Source organism: Hippoglossus stenolepis, chromosome 20 (genome assembly GCF_022539355.2).
Source record: "Hippoglossus stenolepis isolate QCI-W04-F060 chromosome 20, HSTE1.2, whole genome shotgun sequence".
Taxonomy (NCBI): domain Eukaryota; kingdom Metazoa; phylum Chordata; class Actinopteri; order Pleuronectiformes; family Pleuronectidae; genus Hippoglossus; species Hippoglossus stenolepis.
The window spans coordinates 20,260,669-20,278,788 of record NC_061502.1 but is presented as its reverse complement, the minus strand read 5'-3'; the positions used below and the strand labels follow the sequence as shown (position 1 = coordinate 20,278,788).

Here is an 18,120-nt window from a genome sequence, read left to right as displayed (position 1 = left end):
TTTTTTCAAGTCCCTCACTTTGAACACTTGTTTGGAAGAACCCCAAAAAGTGGACATGAACCAGGAGTTCCTGATCGTCGGCCCAGCGTAGCGTGACGCTGCTGTGGGATGGAAAACCTTGCAACACAGTGGAGAGAACATTTCATTGTCAGATTGATGACTGATAATTAATTCTGAATGACTTCCACAGAACACTGAAACAAAACTCTGCTAACGAGTGTAAGAAAAAACGAGATTGATCGGGTGCATTTGAGGCTTTACTCATAATTTTCGCTTCCTGTTTGAACTTGTGTCCATTAAACCTTTAGTTTAGCCCGTAGATGGTCGTGAGTCCTAACACAAGGGCGTGTTCCTCAAGTTCTTTAATCCTGACGCTTTGGAAATCGAAAGCTTTGATGCTTTTCGTGTAAATCAGTCCCAGACCTCCAACCTGTCCTCATCTGTCTTCAGCTTTCTGCAGCGTTTCCAGACGCTCCTCAGGAGGGAGGCTGAGGCCGAGGCTGGAGTTTGGACTCGTGGTCTTTACTTTCCAGCTCAGCCAGTAAGGAGAGTTCTCATCGCTCTGTGCTCCCGGCTGACAGCACGTTGCGCTTGAGTTTAGGATCAGGATGAAACTGGGAAATTGGCTTTTTCCATGTTCTGCTTCAGTAGAACCATATGTTGAAAAGACTAAAATAAGACAAGATAATCCCTCTAAATCTTTTTAAATCTCTTGTCTTCAGAGCAGTGTAAATATGTGTTTGAATCAAGCTCAGTATATATATTTATACATAATAATTTAGCTTTTGTAAACTTAATGTGTCCTAGATTATTAGTTGAATTAACTTTATAAACTACTTATAAACCTCGGCCAAGGAGGTTTTCTCCCCAATCTGTTGTTGGTTGGTTGTTTAGTTTGTCAGCAGGATTAAACAAGAACTACTGGACTGATCTCCTCTAAACTTGGTGGAAGGATGTGGGTCAGGGAACAACTCTGATGTGGGTCAGGGAACAACTCTGATGTGGGTCAGGGAACAACTCTGATGTGGGTCAGGGAACAACTCTGATGTGGGTCAGGGAACAACTCTGATGTGGGTCAGGGAACAACTCTGATGTGGGTCAGGGAACAACTCTGATGTGGGTCAGGGAACAACTCTGATGTGGGTCGGACAACCTGATGCTTTTCAATATGTTGAGATCTCTCAGAGAAGAATTGACTGATTCTTATGAGTGTGTGTGATTTGGTTCAGATCCAGTGTGATTTTCTACATGTTATTAATATTTTATATTGTTTATTGCTCATCTCCTAATCTCTTATAATTTGGTTTTCAACATTTGCAGCGTGTTGTTTCTTGTATTGTAATTGAGGCGTCTGCAAAACAGGAGAAGTTGCTCGCTGTGTAAATAAAGGTTTGACTGAATCATTCCCGCTACAGCCTTTGAGCCACACAGGAAATTAGAACCCTCGACTCTGGCACTGCCGCTGCCTTGCTCAGAGAGTATGTCTTCTGATGTGGAGTAGCACCAATTACACTGCCAGAGTGAGTTTTTTCTTACTTTCCTGCCATCTGGGCCACCCGTGAGAAACCAGCCGTCACCCTGTGAGACTCAAGGTGCTTCACATGTCTGACGATAGATGGAACATGTCAAGTGGCCAAGTTTATACAAAGTTATTGGCCGAGACTCTTTCCACTGAGACTGCTCCGGAGGCAACGAGACCCAGACTCCTCCTCCAGCTCGGAGTCAGAGAGCAAGAGGCTTTAAATGTAGTTTCATAAAACCCACAGAGGAGTCAGTCTCTCTCCTGCTTCTGTGGATCCTCTCTTACTAATCACATCATCTCCGTCTCAACTCAACTGTTCCACACACAGATATTACCTGGATGTCAAAGCACATTTAAAGTGTAAATCTTTCACTTGCTAAGTTATCGTTGAATTGTAGACGTTCCAATATTTATTTATTTATAAAATATCACAGAGGCAGGTGCCGCCATCTTTTGCTCCTGACGTCATTTGGACTCCGTAGTGACCGAGGTACAGTCAGTCTCAGCTGTCAATCATACATCTCTGGTCCACATCCCATCTGCTGACATGGAGGAGTTTATTACCGTCACCGGGGAGCTGTCATGTCGTCCATGTTTATTTACAGTATATATATTTGGTCTGATTGATGGATGGAGACACACAGAGAGAGAGAGAACAGTTAACATTCCTCCGCTCCTTGATTTCCCTGTGGTTTTGTTCACATGAGCTTCCTTTATGGAACATTTTTTTCAGACAGATATTCCACAGACATCTGACGACTGTCTGTGGCTGCTCATTCCGAAAGCGTCCGCAGTCCTTGAAGCAGATAGAAGATGGCAGCAGCTGTGGAGAGCTGCCTGGTGATGGAGGCTGCAGCCGCGTCTGAGTGACGACGACTGAGCAGCACATGTGAAAAATCATATAAACTGGTTGTATCAGTCTGTTGGAAACATTGAAGCTGTTTGCAGACCTGCGCTTGAGTCCAGACACTTTCCTGAAATGTCTGTCAGAACACAGATGTCCGAGGACGTTGCTCCAGATATTATTCGGAACATTTACCGCAGCCCCTTTTGTAAAACAGTCCTGAAGTCGGCCCTCATCACCAGAAGCTCTGGAACCTCCTCGTCTTCGTCTTCTACGTGTACGGCTCCTCTTCTTCATCCTGAGATCTTTGTGTTCTTCCAGTTTCACGTCCGTCACGTGTTAGAAACCTCGTCCACACGTCCACTCGCTCTCTGGGAAGCTTCCACACATTGTCCTGCTGTTTCCTCACATGGACTCACTCTGACACTTTAACATAACCTCCAGAACATGTCAGGAACACGTCAGGAACACGTCAGGAACATGTCAGGAACATGTATTGAGTCCTGTGCATCTCAGATTTTTTAGTTATCAAATCAAATGGAACCTTTTAAAAGCCTTGCATTTTTGCAGCCTGTGCAGAACATCTTTTTAAATTGAATATCTTTGTCATATGTGCAGCCTGTGTTTCATTATTAGTTTTTTCCGTAGCTCATCTTTCTGTCTGACCACATTTTGCTTATTTAAAAGGATGATAATTTTTAAAAAGACATTTCTGGCAGAGAGAGATCTGCTCTGGTCACATTCAGGCTTCTTCCACTTGAATGATTGAGTTTTTCTTAGCTTCAGTGCAGGAACACTCACGTTGAGTCTGGCCCTTGTCACTGAACACACTTCAGACTTTATAAGTGAAATATCCTGACCCTTGTTTTCTTGAATCTGGACCAGAAACTATTTTTCCGACCATAAACATTTCGGGAGCTGTTTCTCCAAAGATCTGTATCGACTGGTAAATGAATCAAAATGATTTATTTAATGCTGCCTCTGTTGATTGTGTAGCTGGAAGTGATTGACCGTGATAATTATCACGTTATGGAAACTTGGCTCCTCGGCTGCACCTCCTCCGTTCGTGTTGTCACCTTTTCGCTGAAGAGGGATCATGATTCCTCCTCCTCGTCTTCCATCATCCACAGTCTGAAATAAACTCAAGTTGCATGTTTGTTTAACCCCTTCCCCTGCTTCTTGTTTCCAGACGCGGGGCCTCCGAGAAACCTGGTCACCAGCGACGTGACCGACACCAGCTTCATGGCGTCCTGGACGGCAGCGCCTGGGAACGTGCAGATGTACCGTGTGAAGTGGAAGTCGCTGTTTTCCAGGGAATCCGGAGAGAAGACGGTACCGGGACACGTGACCAGCACCGCGCTGGACGGTCTGACTCCGGAGACACTGTACCAGGTGTCCGTGGTCGCCGCCTATGGTCACAAAGACAGCGGCCCGCTCAACGGACAGGAAACCACTGATGGTAAGAAACACGCCGCACCACTGACGCCCGCTGTCCAGGATCAGAAGTGGTTGAGGGGACGAGTTGGGTCGAATTAAAAACTATTGTTTAGAACGTCAGGAAACATTTTCCTCAGGAGTTTATGTCTCAGTCTCTAGTTTCAAGTCTTCTTCAATACATCTGATGTTCATGTAGTGAATTATGATCATTCAGAGTCAAACAGACCATAAAGCACCGGATGTGAGACTCTCACCTTTTGACCTTCTCGTCACCGCTGCAGCTCGGCCAGGCTCGGAGCAACATCTTGGAAGCTTTCACTCTATTTTCAGCTTTTGACATTTGGCAGAAAATAATCTGTTTTGTGTTTTGTGGCACATGAATGTAATCAAAAGTTGATTCAAAACATGTTTCAGAGCGTGAATAATTGTCCAGTTCTCCAAATTATACTTTTCCGCTTTTCTCCTCCATGGGAACGATCCAAATTTTAATTAAGATCTTCATTCTAAATTATTTTCAAAGTGATTCGAAGCTGTTTTTTTTGGTGAAACATCACCGCGACGACAGCTTTTTGCGTTTTTTGCAGAAGTAACATAAGTAACAGCTGAGGGTAATATTACATCGCACAACGTGTGTGTCCTGGTTGATGAAATGCACATTGACATTCTTCACCAGAGATGAGACACGCTCTAAAAATGTCAACACATTCCTCCACTTGGGAAATCAAACGCACAAACAGGCCACACAAAACAAATCACTGAGTACAAACCGTCCCTCGGTGCAACACGACCATGACATCTCCTCCGGTCAGATCTGAAGACAAGTTGGACGCCGTGTTTCCTTCAACCGATAGAAATCCTCCAGAGTGAAATCGAGCACTTTGAGAAACTTTCCTCTGGATCCTTAAATAAACATATTATTCCCTTTTGCTAAGTTTTTTTCTTTAAATCACTCGCAGCATCATCGGAATAAGTTAATTTCATTTTATTGGGGTTTGGTTTTTTTGGAGGGTGAAAGGAAAATGTGGTGAATGTTTCCTCCGCGGCCACTTAATGATTTCTGGGTCAAAGCCTAATTCATAACCAGTTAGTTTTGGCAGGAAGCAGACGGTTCTATTTAACGTTTTTATGATTATATATGACGAGTGCTCACAGAAACCACACCGGGCTGGTGAATGGTTATCATGGTTTAAATGAAAAATAAGTAAATGATGAATGAAAGAAGCAACTGTGTAATCGACACAGCTTTTTATTTCAGAAGTTTGTTTCTCCACCAAAGAGAGAGATTTACTTTTTAATCTACTTTCATTCAACTAACTATCTGTAATCGTTTCCACCTCTTATATAATGGATAAGAGGCAGTTTTTAATTGGAATATTTTAAACCTCAACTCAGATATTTCACTCAGCTCTAAAGATACTTTCAGATGCATTCAAATATTTGACACTTTTCTGGTAATATTAAGACCTTATTCTGGCTCCAATACTTCGTCATGTGATCGTTAACCGTAAAACTGAAATCCATCATTCTCGTAACAAATCAAACATAAAACCACTGGAATCCAAAGTGGAGCTTTTCTACGTTTCTACATCTAAATGATCTGGACCCTGTTATGCTCTTTGTTTTCAGCCTCTGCTGCCGGTAAAGCTCTGACCGTGTCGGACGAGACCGAGCGATCCATGAAAGTCACGTGGACGCCCGCGCCGGGCAAGGTGGTCAACTACCGACTGAAGTACGTCCCAAGCGAGGGGGGCAAGGAAGTGGCGGTGAAGATCCCCGGGAAGGCCACTTCCACCGTCATGAGGCGCCTGCAGCCGAAGACCACGTACGACATCACCGTTCACCCCATCTACAAACGCGGGGAAGGAAAAGCAAGGCAAGGAGTAGGAACGACACGTACGTTGGTCCATAATTCAACCATCTGAGAGAGTCCACCGCAGACGCTTCTTAACCAAGACGTTTAAACCTCAGCTCGCTCTTAAACCCCGTCGGTGGGGAAATGAAACCAAGAATCTGCTGCTTTTTCATTCTTATTATTTACAAATGATTGAAAGTGTCTAAGTTTAAAGGAGCTGATCTTTAATTCTATTTACATCCAGTGTCTGATGTCACATATCTGAGTTAATGTGACTCTGGTCTCAAATGTCCCATTCAGGCCGGGATGAGGACGTGATGACTTCCCTCTCGTGTCCTTACTGAGACAGAGAGAGGAAATCACGTGTTATCACTTCTTTCAGACGAAGCATTAACACAGGTTTTGCTCGTTCAACTTGCAGATTTTTGTTTCCATTGTTCCACCAAGAACATGATGTTCTGAGCGAGGTGGAGTTTAAAGGACTTGTTAAGATGAATATGTCTCACACTACAGCGTCTTCTCACTACGACACTAAAACCACAGTTAAACACAGGCTCCATCACACGCTAGCGTTACTAACACACCGCATGACACTGGGCTTCTTTAACAAACACCTCCGGGTCCAAGGATTTGTATTATGGACTAATGAGAAACTGGCTCGACTGTGGTGCGGCTGATCTTTCAAACCTTTGCCAACAGTTTGAAAGTGTGTTGACTTTTACCTTCAGTGCAAGTTGGTCCTGAAGTCCTGCCCCGGGTTCTTCTATTTCAGTGTCGCCCTACAAGAGTCCGCAGAACCTCCAGACCTCAGAACCCACCAAGAACAGCTTCAGAGTCTCCTGGGATCACGCTCCCGGGGACGTGCAGGGCTACAAAGTGACCTTTCACCCCAGTGGGAACGACATTGACCTGGGGGAGCTGCTCGTCGGCCCCTATGACAACACCGTGGTTCTAGAGGAGCTCAGGTCAGTTTTCCTCATGAGGAATTTAAGGCTTTGATTTAAAAAGTCGCCGGAAAAGGGAACGAATACAAATTTAAAGGAAAATCTTGACTTTCACACAAAGTTCTTATTAAACAAAAACCAAAGATTCAATTTATTTTCCCTTGAGACTAAAAACAGAAAATACATTTCTCACAGAGAAATCGTTGGAAATGGGGGAAAATTTAGCATTTTTGCTGCTACAACTTATTTCAAACTGTGGAATTAAAGTCAATCACCTGTTTTGCGACTTGAAGTAAAAGACCAGGAGTTATATTTTGTATTTACTTGATAACGTTGAGAAAGACTTTTTGTTTTTCCCTCAGGGCAGGAACAAAGTACTCAGTGTCCGTGGCCGGGATGTTTAAGGGAGGCGAGAGCGTGCCTCTGGCCGGAGAGGAGAAGACGACCCTCTCTGACGCTCCTGAGCCTCCTCCTATCGACGACCCTGGTAAAAGCTGATAACCCGAGCTCGCTGCACCTCACACCCTGTTGTCAGCCGCTCTACGGAGCAGGTCTGCAGACCAGATGCTCCCTGAGCCAAGTCGCTTCAGAGCAGTGATCTGACTGAGGTAGAATCCAGCCAGAGGGCTGAAGTATTTGTTGTCGAAGGGAATTAATGTCACCGGCGCGTTGGAATTGCAGAGTGAAGTCTGACGCAGACGATTTGAATTAGTGCAAATTATTTCGAGCTGTCTGGCTCGTGTTGCCTCTCCTCCCTCGGTGTGAAGTGACATGTTATCTGGAGCGTTCACACTGACGTTTATAAATGAGGATTGGACATCGTCCTCGACCACCTCACACGTTGCGTCTTTGCCAGTTTGACCACAAACATCAGATCGGTATCTTTTGGCAAAAAAATGTTGTCATGGAAAAGTAGATCTTCCCCATTTTTTACTTTTCTGATGTGTCTCAGCTTTCAAGTCTTTTTTTTTATGGTCTTGAATGTTGGCCACCGCACGAATATATCAAGGTTCGGAGAATGTGCTGCTCCTCCAGAGGAAGAGCTGACCCGGGCACGGATTCCTGCTGTAATGGGGAGCAGCTCGTTAAACGTCTGCTTCGTTTTTAAACTTTCGTCTTTAAACAACGTGTGAAAAACTCGACACTGAAGTCGGAGAGTTTTCAAACTTTTCTTGAATTACATCTTTGCAAATGTTTAAATTCAACGTGACGTTAGCTTGTTGACCGTCACTTCTATGTCTTTGAGTGAGGACTCAGTCAAATGGATTCAAATCACAGGACGTATGGAGGTTCCAGTAAAAGTTAATATCAGCAGAGATATTCCTCAGAGATAAGACAATGAAAAACATGAATTAAACCAAAATTAGACTCATACAATAGTTGGTTCCAGGGAATTTAACAGGGAGGAGCCTTTCTCTGAAATTATATAAAGATCTAAATCTGATCTGAATCTTTCTGGTCTAAAGTTTCCACATTTAACAAAACATTTCCAACTCAACAACCACCTGGGCTTTATTTTTAATTTTTCCCCAAATGTTCAACTGCATCAAACTGTAAATGAGATTTAATGTGTCTTAAGAAGTCAGGATTGTTTATTCAAACAGGATGAACTTTGTCAGGGGTTCAGGCCCGAGTGCCAAAAGCAACCAGAGTTTAAAACTGCTGCAGGTTTTTGTCGGACCCCAGTTTGTGTTTCCATTCAGACGGAGACTTGATATTAATTTGCTCAGATTTTAACCCAGAGTCACTGAAGTCGTCGTCTGCAGCCTCTAAACGCTGACTCTGTTTTTATTAATGAACTCCGGAGGTAAAACTCCGACTCAGTTCCTCTTAGTGTCAAGCATCTGTTTCTGCAGCCGGCTGAGAAAGAGCTGAAGGTTTAGAATGATTGTCTCCTAACCTGTTTTCACTTGCACACGCAGGGGCCCTGTTTTTAATCGCTCAGCGTCCGCAGAGCGTGTCGTCCCTGACACGTGTCGTCCTCGACACACGTGGACGGGCGGACATTTTTCATCCCAACAGGTGCCACGGGCAGGAATGTGCGGTCGCTTTGTGGAGCAGGAGCAGGCCTCGTATATCACAGTGTCAGAGAGGCTGACCCCTGCAGGACTGATTCATCGCTGGATATTAAAACTCTGGAAGAGAAAGAGAGAAAAGGCCTGAGGAGAGAGCAGCTCATCCAGAGGCTGCTGCACAACGTGTTACCAGAATGAATTCATTGTGTAAAACACTGTATAAACATCTTTGTCATGTTCGATTGTGAGAGTTTTGTGACTTTACTTCTGCTCCTCACTTCTCTCTGATGCATCACACACTGTTTCCTCTTTTCCACACTTTCCTCACACACACACACATCTCTAATGGATTCTCGTGAACCTGAGCGGACACTCCTGGTGGGTGACTGTGGCGTCCACGGCGTCTGTCCTGACTGTCCTCGCCCTCACTGTCTCTCCGCAGGCACTCAGTGTAAGACCACAGCGATGGCGGACATAGTGCTGCTGGTCGACGGCTCCTGGAGCATCGGTCGCATCAACTTCAAAACCATCCGCAACTTCATCTCTCGCGTGGTCAGCGTGTTCAACATCGGCCCTGACAGAGTCCAGATCGGTAAAACATCCACGCCTCTTACTGCTCACACCGAAACTATGACTGCTCTTCTAACACTGCTGGACTTATTGTTTTTTGACACGTGCCTTGGTTTCCTCTGCAGGTCTGGCTCAGTACAGCGGAGACCCAAAGACCGAGTGGCACCTGCACACCCACCTGACCAAGGTGTTGCTGATGGACGCTGTCACCAACCTCCCGTACAAAGGAGGAAACACCATGACGGGTGATTGAATGTGTTGTTAGCCAGAGAGGACTCAACCAAACCTAAACGCCAAAACAGAAGTTCTCTCTTTGTTTGGATTCTTTGTCAAACCTGTTTGTTTGCGTCACACAGGAATGGCTCTGAACTTCATCCTCCAGAACAACTTCAAACCCAACGTGGGAATGAGAGCCGGCTCCCGCAAAATCGGTGTCCTGATCACAGACGGAAAGTCCCAGGACGAAATTGTTGTCAACTCCCAGAACCTGAGGGACAGCGGCATCGAGCTGTACGCCATCGGTGAGTGATTCCTGTCGTGCTGCGAGGACGAGCTCTGCAATGATGGTGCTGTGATGTTCAGTTCACAGACGTTCGGTGATAATGTGTTTTCTAAAGAGGCTGTTTGTTCTCTCAGGTGTGAAGAACGCCGACGAGAACGAGCTGAGGTCCATCGCCAGCGATCCCGACGACATCCACATGTACAACGTCAACGACTTCAAGTTCCTCACTGACATCGTCGACGACCTCACCAACAACCTGTGTAACAGCGTCAAGGGTTCAGGTGGGAAACCGACCGCTGAGCTGAGAATTAGAGGATTCAACCCATTTTTACAACATTTTATTGAATTAACTGAATTACATTTTTTAATATTGGAACTTTAACTCGACACGAGGACAAATCGTTTCAGATTCTACCTTTTAACGAGGAACTGTAAAGTGTATATGCTCGGCTGCTGCTTGAGTCAGATTTACACCTTCTAGTAATTACCGGTGTTTGAGGTCAGGTGGAAACTTAACTGCTTCAGAAAGTTTTATTTTTCAGGAATTTACAAAACCACAGTTTTGACTGACAACCATAATTTTCTGAAATTTGACTACAGGCTTTTAGGCAGTTTTACAGACGCCCGAGGGCTCGACACAGACAACATGGAACTTTAGTCCAAGTGGAGACACGTCAGCAACGTTACACTTACACACGGTGAAACTAATACTGTTAGATAAATGGATCGAGAGTTTTAAATCATGCAGTCAGTGTTTTACCAAAGTTAGAACATTAGGCTTTTATTCACAAATCAATTATACTCTTAGAAAACTAAAAAAACTAAAAGGAACAAATAAAAATAACTGAATAACCACAGATCAGCCTGACTTAACTGATGACGAGTAAATTGACTCAAATCTTCAGACCGTCAGACGTTCTTTTCTCTGAAAGTGCTTTTTGTCTGTAAATCAGTTTTAAGAGGAAACTCTAAAAATGACTTACAGCGTTTAAGATAATTCAGTTTTTAAAGAAAGCCGCCAGCTTCTCTGTCAGCGGAGCAAACTCGTCGAGGGCAGAGTTCACCGAGTGAAATACTTGACATGTCGGATCATATTTCAGCTCCTGCTTCCTTCCTTTCAGATACGGAACTGGAGGCGCCCACCGACCTGGTGACCTCCGAGGTGACCCACCACTCCTTCCGGGCCACCTGGACGGCGCCCGACGGCCCTGTAGACAACTTTCGTGTCACTTACCAGATGGCGGCAGGAGGACCCACCCACGAGGTGAGCTAACGCTACTCCGCTGAACCTGGTTCAGATGTGAAGAGTTTGAACCTGGTTCAGATGTTTTAACCTGGTTCAATGTGAAGAAGTTTGGGATCAGTTTTACTAAATGGTCTCAGATAATCAGTCCATTTGATGGGACTTGGTTAAAACCTGTTTGACTTCCTGCTTCAGAAACTTAACGTTCACCATCTGTTGGAACACATCCTGAATATCATCTTGTTTATTGGTTAATTCCCTTTTGGCTTCCATTTCACTGTTTCTTCATATCTGTGAACTGAATCCGTCAGGTGAGATTTACGACTTCCTGTGAGTTTAATAAATAAGAGTCAGACACTTAAACCCTTAAACCCAACCTGCTGCAGTTGAATATTCTGGTGTTTGTCATCGTCGGGCAGATTTAAAGAAGAGCGACTCTTCCACATACCCACGTCTGTCTTTTATTCAGAGGCTCTGTGCACTCGGCCTTCACCAGCTGAGATGTGGATCTCAATCGCTTCGGTGAACCTGCTTTCAGTTTGCACTTAACCTCCTGTCGGTGCCGTCTTCAAAAACCCAGCGCTGGGTCTTTTCCATCCTTTGAGCTTTTATTGGCCCTTGTCAGACGGAGCCTGTGCAATTACACTCGAGCTGTTCTGAACTCAGGCAGAGTTTCCACTGGATCCACTTAGTTTAACGCTGCAGACCTCACACCGGGCCGAGACGCCTCAGCTAACAGCCCCTCGCCTCTTTTATCTGCTTACCTCAGACTGTAAAGAGTGAATGAAGAAAAGAGACATGTGATATTTACATGCTGGGGTTTAGTGCAGCTCTTATCTCCGCTCAGTGCAACAAGAAAGTGACTTCCTGAATTACAAGCAGCCAGTGAGAAGACGGGTCGAGGCCGAGGCCCGCTGCCAAGAGATGAAGCACAAACGTCTCCGGCTTCTGGAGCCACCGTTTCACTGTGGACCGGCAATATTCACACATCGAGGAGGAAAAGAAATACAGACGAGGAAAAGACCCAAACAAGTTGTTTCCTGTCAGCGAGGTTGAGTTTGAGTTATCTGGATAACTTGGAGGGGAAGTCAGGTTCTTTAACACCTACCTTGTTGGGTCCAGATCTGTTGGAGGCAGAAAAGACTCGCTTCTCCTCCGGGACCAAGGAGAACATGTCAAATTACATTTTACCGGTTATTTTAAATTAATTTTCTTAAACCCATCTGAACCGCGTCGTCTTTCAGGTCAAAATCCAGATAAGCTCTGATTTGATCACAATGTAAATCTGACGAAGCAGATGATGATTGATTCAACAAAGATTGAAACAGGATCAAGAGAAACCAAACTTTATTTAAGAAAGTTAAACGTAGAATAGAAACGCGTTATCGATGACCCGTAAGAATGTCTCGATATAAGATGGAGATGTTTCTGCAGATCAGAAACACGAACAGCTGGAGAATCCAGTGTTTGTTGCTTCTCCTCTGGGTTTGATTTCCCAGCAGAACAGGAATCTAACACCGCTCAGCCGCCAAGCTGAACGTCCCACTCAAGGTTTTTCCCACCAGCTCATGAATGCAGCACGAGAGCTTCGGCTTAACGGGCTGTAATCATCTAAAGGTGAAAATATGAGACCTGGAGCTCCATCAAACGCCAAGAGATCAGGCCAGCGGCGCTTCAGCCAAATCTTTAGCTGACGCAGCCTCTGCTGGTTCTTGTGCGTTCATCGTCTTCATTGTTCAGTTTGTTGAGTCAAGCTTTATGTTTGAAGCAGAAACTGTTTCAAAGGTGATTTTCATTCCTCGAGCCACTGTGACGGCAAAGACAACCTCAAGTTAGATTCTCTCATCTTCCCTTTGTTTCAAGTGTCGTTTCACATGTCGGATCAAAAGCTCTGACGCCATCTCCTTCCAGTCACTTCTCATTAGCAGTGTTCTGAAACATAAATCCTCTCCGGCTCAGCTCCACTGTGTTTGAACTTGCCTGATTAGCGATTGGAACGTTTTATTCTCAACCTGCTCTACCTTGATCCTTCGCTTCCTGGACGACTGCAGATTGTCTGCTTCTTTCAAAAAGAACAAAAACTTGGCACCTTCTGCACTTTCCGAACTCGGACGAGTTTCTCAACGAGAGCAGGAGCCTCGTTCAGAAGAAACTAAGTACGTACAAAGGTTCAGTTGTAGAGGTTATATGATGAACCATCTGGTCAGTGAATTAAAGCCACACTATTTAAACCACATCTATATTGTTTCTGACACTTTGCTTAAGACATATTTAAGAAAATTAATGAAGATAGAGGGTTGGTGAAAATCTCCAACGTTGCATCATGATTCATTTTGTCTGGGTTCAAGTATTTCAAGTCACAAAATGTGTGTCTTTTGTGCCAAGTTAATTTGTAAGAGACCTGGAATGAGGCAGACGTACCTGATCCAGAGATTCAACTGTTCCCAGGATGATAACACGTCCTCTGTCGTTTCAGCTGATGGTCGACGGGACGGTGAGCAGCGCCGTGCTGGAGGGCCTGACTCCTCTGACCGAGTACGTGGTCCACGTTTACTCCGTGGTCAGCGAGATCAGCAGCGAGCCCCTGAAGGGCACAGAGATCACCTGTGAGTGTTTCCTCTTCACCTCTGTACCCTCCTCCTCTTCCTCCATCTCCCATCGCCACCAGACGTCTGAGGTCATTTCCTCTTAGTGTCATGGGAGAAGCGTTCAGTCCTAAACACAGACGGGATTAGAGAAGAGCTTTAAAGTCTGACAGCGTCATCGCTCAGTTCATTACTGTTGTGTTTCTTCTATACGAGTTGTGAGATAAACATATATATTTCTCTGCTCATTATCACGTTGTTTACTGTCCTCACCCCTCACCCCCTCACCCCCCCCACCCCATCACCCTCTGTTTATTACAACACATACTTACATCTGATCTGAGGCTGGTGGGCGAGGTGAGAATCCCACCGAGCCACAGAGAGACGACAGTTAAAAGGTTTTTTATCGTCTGTATCTCAAACAAACTGATATAATGCTCGTAGGTTTTGCTTTATTTCTTCTTGAATGTGACTTTGACAGTTTCCCTCTGCTGCTGTTCACTTAGATGGCACCAGATCTCTGTGCATTTATTCACTGTCATGTTTAAACTAACACTGGGTCCAATGTCTGCGTCACGTCCCAGTCTGCGGTGCGTCTGTCAGAGCTCGTAAAGAGGGTGTCCTCGATTGATCCGCTGCTGAGACAGTGAGGAGATGGACTCGCTGTACGAAACACATCTTCTGTTTTAAATCAGATGTTCAGGGTTTTACATCCTGTTTCCTAGTGTAAGGGATCAAATCTACAAATGGTTTGGTGTCTGTGTGATTGTTGAAGGTTTCAATCGGGTCTGGAATCCTCCCAGTTAATATTCCTGTAGATAAATTGATTTAGTCATGTTTACCTCTCTGCTTCTGTCAAGCACATGTTCAAATGTGTAGCCCTCAGGATTTGGAATCAACAAATCGGATTTCTTCTCACTTTGTTAATCCTCCACATGGAGGAAAACACAGAAAAGACTTCCCTTTAAAACAGAAACCTCAACACGACACGCGACACCAAATATCCTGCACATTAATGGAACTCAAGTTTATGATCTTTTTGGGATCGTAACCTCGATGCTGCTCTTGCGTTTGTGTCATTATCTTTGTATTGAGCCAAAAAACCTCCTCCAGACATCGATACGTATCAAAACAGATTATTTCTGTCCCACGACTAACAGCAACCAGCTGTTGCTCGTATTCTTTTCACAGACACTTCAACTTTCTATTATTACTATTGTCCCTGAGAACCTGGTTTGACAATGACCTGATGACTAACTTCCTGTCCTCTCAGTGCCGCTGTCAGCAGCGCGGAACATGGTTGTCTACGACGAGGCCGTTACCACCATGAGGGTGAGGTGGGAGCAGGCGGCCGGAGCCTCTGGCTACATGTTGCTGTACAAGTCCATCAACGCCACCGAGCCCCAGCTGGAGAAAGAGGTAGAGTGATGCTGCGTCGGAACGTCAAGGGTTTGATCCCTTTGAGAAACGTGACGTCAACGGAACAATTCAAACTTGTGACTGGGTCTGGAACCTCTCTGATCATTTTGGTTTCCGAGGGACTTGATAAAGAGTTGCAGAGCAGAGGTTCAACCAATCAGATCAACGTGCAATTCATCGTAGTCAACCCGCCCTACTTATTTTAATTAATGAGATGCAAAGGAAAAGCTGTGTGTCTAACATTAAGAATAACATTAACATGGTTTATCTTGTGCTGAGCAGATTAATGTTAAGTACGCTGCAACGCCTCAGACACAAACGCTCTTAAACACACACTTGGACTCTTGGACTCACACATTAATTTGTGCGCTCAGCATTCCCACCTTGACTCTAAAAGAGCGGGATTCTGCCGGCGCCGTCTTACTGCTTCCAGATGGCGATACGATGAGCGCCTCCCAGAGCAGGAAGTGGACTCCGGCTCAGGCCCACAGAAAGCCGAGCGCTCAGACTCGCTGGGTAATGGGAAGGATTAGCTCATGGTGTGAAGTCATCGGGTGATATGAGCAGAACAGATGCTTTATGGGCCGAGCTGAACCTCTGTGGTGTTAAACCTACATATGAGGAACATTAATGCTGGAGAGTCTGCACCTGAAGTGTGAATCAACGCTCATCACATGAAATCATGAATCAAGTGACTTTTCTTTTAGTGAAATCACAGATTTTGGCACATTTTGATTTATTGGGGGCAGCTGTGGCTGAGGGGGTAGAGCGGTGTTCCAGTCTGAACCACCAGATACTGAACCACAAACTGTATGAATGTGTGTGTGAGTGGGTGAATGCACTGTAAAGTACTTTGAGTGCTCATCAAGACTATGAAGGATATATAAATACAGACCATCTACCAATTAATATGTATCTGGAAAGGAGTCTTTAAAAAACTATGGTAATAAAAGGTATTAAATTACCACGATCACGTTCACCCACTGGGGAAAACTTTGTCAGAGCTTTGGGTCCAATGAGAAGGTTTGAATCACTTTATGTTAATTATGTGTTCAGCTAGAAAATCATTATTATGATTCTGTCACAAGTTCCTCAGGTGTCTGTGTTTTCCATCCACCTCTCCTCCACCCCCCTGTAGGTGCGAGTCGCAGGAGACGTGACGAGCCTGCAGCTGGAGCAGCTCCTCCCCTACACGGCGTACTCCGTCAGACTGCTGGCTCTGCACGGGGAAGCTGTCAGCGAGCCCCTGGACGGGATGGGAGTCACCTGTACGTCACTCTGAACCCACTCGCTGAATATCTGAAGCCCGTGACAGGCTCCAGCAGAAATACTGACTGTGATGAGCTCAGGCGGTTGAAGTTTTAACGGATCTCCTCCTGACCCTGTCCTCCCTCAGTGCCCTTGCCTCCTGCTGGAGTCCTGACGATCACAGACGTGACTCACAGCACCATGAGGCTCAACTGGGACGCTGCTCCTGGAGCCGTCCGCAGATACCTGATCACCTACAAGCCGGATGAAGGAGACCTGAAAGAGGTGAGAGGGAGGTTTCATGTTTCACCTGTAGGAAAACAGGATAATCCCAGAGATTAAGTCATTGTGTTGTACAGAAACAGCTGGTTGGTGCATTAGTGAAATACGAGTTAGGGTTAGAACACATTCACACAACTTAATCTGGTCTGACAAGAAGGTCTGTTGCTTTACAACCAGTGACGTCGATTTAAAACATTTATCTCTCAGGCTTAATGTGGTCATTATGCAGTCACTGCTTTTAAAGGAGTCAGTTTTCTTAATAAGACCTTAAGAGCATCTTTGGCAAAACCTTGTTGCTCAAACTCTCCAGCAGTTTTATGTTTCGGGCAGCGATGGACGGCTGTGACCTTTTCCCCTGGCAGGCATCCGGTCTTCCTCCCCTGTCGTAAAGAAACACTGCATGGCTGAGAGTTTAAAAAGGTCTGTGAGGTCATTCAGAGGTGGCCTCATACGCCGGGCGAAGCTTTACTCCACTCTGATGTCTTCGTTCTGGGAAGGCATCAGGACCAAGTGGAGAGTTACCGCTGGCTGATCTTCATGAGAAAAGCTCCGTGCTGGCAGACGAGCGCTGGCTCGGCCTGGCTGGATCACCGCGGCACCGAGCCGTCCTCATAATTTCTAACTTGGATGTCAGCAAAGGACAAACAGTCTGCGACGAATCTGCAGCCGAAGGTGGCGTAGGTGGACGACCGGCGAGACGCTGCCAGTGTTCTGATGGATGAGCTGCAGCAGCTCAGCTCCTCTTAAGGATTAATACTGAACACGTCTTATCTCTACAGAGGAACTCGTTGGATTCGTGCCTCCTGACTGAGAGCAGAATTTATTCCCTCCTCCGATACCGCTTCTATTCAGCTCTCCCCTGAAATGGAAAAATTCTACTGATGACACGTTTCAGCAGTTTTAACCCACACAGCAAGGGGAAGAAAGAAAAGTTTGACTGATTTCCATTTGGTCCACTGTTCCTGTCAGAATGACTTGTTAATAGAAATATCCTCTGTTTGTGTTGATGAAGGTGAAAAGATACAGACATGTAGACGTGTACTTCTTGATTCTTGATTCTGTCACCTCCAGGCTGAAGTCAACGGTGACATCACCACCCTGGACCTGTCCTTGCTCACGTCTCAGACCGAGTACGACGTGGCCGTCACCCCGATCTACGACGAGGGACCTGGAACCACAATGATCGGCTCTGCCATCACAGGTCGGAATCAGCTTATCTAGACGACTGTTTGCTGTCCTGGCTCCTAAATGGTGGATCGAGCTCCCCATGGACATCCGGACAGCAGAAAGTTTACACATCTTCCGCCGCAAACTAAAAACACTACAGACTATACCTTGGATAAAAACTTAAAACTAACAATTTAGTAGCACTTAAATGGCACTTACTTATAGCACTTTGTAGTTTTGCTTTTTTGAAGAAATTGTACCTTCTTGATTCTTCTTGTTCTGGGTTTGTACCCTCACGCTTGATGCACTTATTGTAAGTCGCTTTGGATAAAAGCGTCAGCTCAATGAAATGTGTGTGGTTTCATTACTGCTAAACTCAAAACATCTGCAGATAAACCAGAACGACAAACGTACAACTTACAAACATAAAGCCAAACACAACACACATGGTTAGAACAAACACACACACACACACACACACACACCTGCT

The 18,120-nt window shown here is 45.2% G+C and overlaps 1 protein-coding gene across 6 annotated transcripts in view; it reads left to right on the top strand.

Annotated features, from left to right (window-relative positions):
• Positions 1 to 18,120, top strand: part of col12a1b (collagen, type XII, alpha 1b) — a 95,163-nt gene that overhangs the window by 18,782 nt on the left and 58,261 nt on the right. For 5 of the 6 annotated variants that reach the window (XR_007032291.1, XM_047338168.1, XM_047338167.1 and 2 more), the window contains exons 13-26: positions 3,556 to 3,825; positions 5,430 to 5,696; positions 6,428 to 6,620; positions 6,962 to 7,086; positions 9,057 to 9,206; positions 9,310 to 9,429; positions 9,541 to 9,705; positions 9,821 to 9,967; positions 10,808 to 10,950; positions 13,406 to 13,535; positions 14,788 to 14,933; positions 16,072 to 16,201; positions 16,330 to 16,466; positions 17,535 to 17,664. Coding sequence is in view for 5 of the 6 variants with exons in the window: in XM_047338168.1 (XP_047194124.1) it covers positions 3,556 to 3,825; positions 5,430 to 5,696; positions 6,428 to 6,620; positions 6,962 to 7,086; positions 9,057 to 9,206; positions 9,310 to 9,429; positions 9,541 to 9,705; positions 9,821 to 9,967; positions 10,808 to 10,950; positions 13,406 to 13,535; positions 14,788 to 14,933; positions 16,072 to 16,201; positions 16,330 to 16,466; positions 17,535 to 17,664 (2,253 nt within the window). In the remaining variant the exon portion in view is untranslated. The remainder of the gene's footprint in view (positions 1 to 3,555; positions 3,826 to 5,429; positions 5,697 to 6,427; positions 6,621 to 6,961; positions 7,087 to 9,056; positions 9,207 to 9,309; positions 9,430 to 9,540; positions 9,706 to 9,820; positions 9,968 to 10,807; positions 10,951 to 13,405; positions 13,536 to 14,787; positions 14,934 to 16,071; positions 16,202 to 16,329; positions 16,467 to 17,534; positions 17,665 to 18,120) is intronic. The other variant, XM_047338170.1, reaches the window with a different exon arrangement.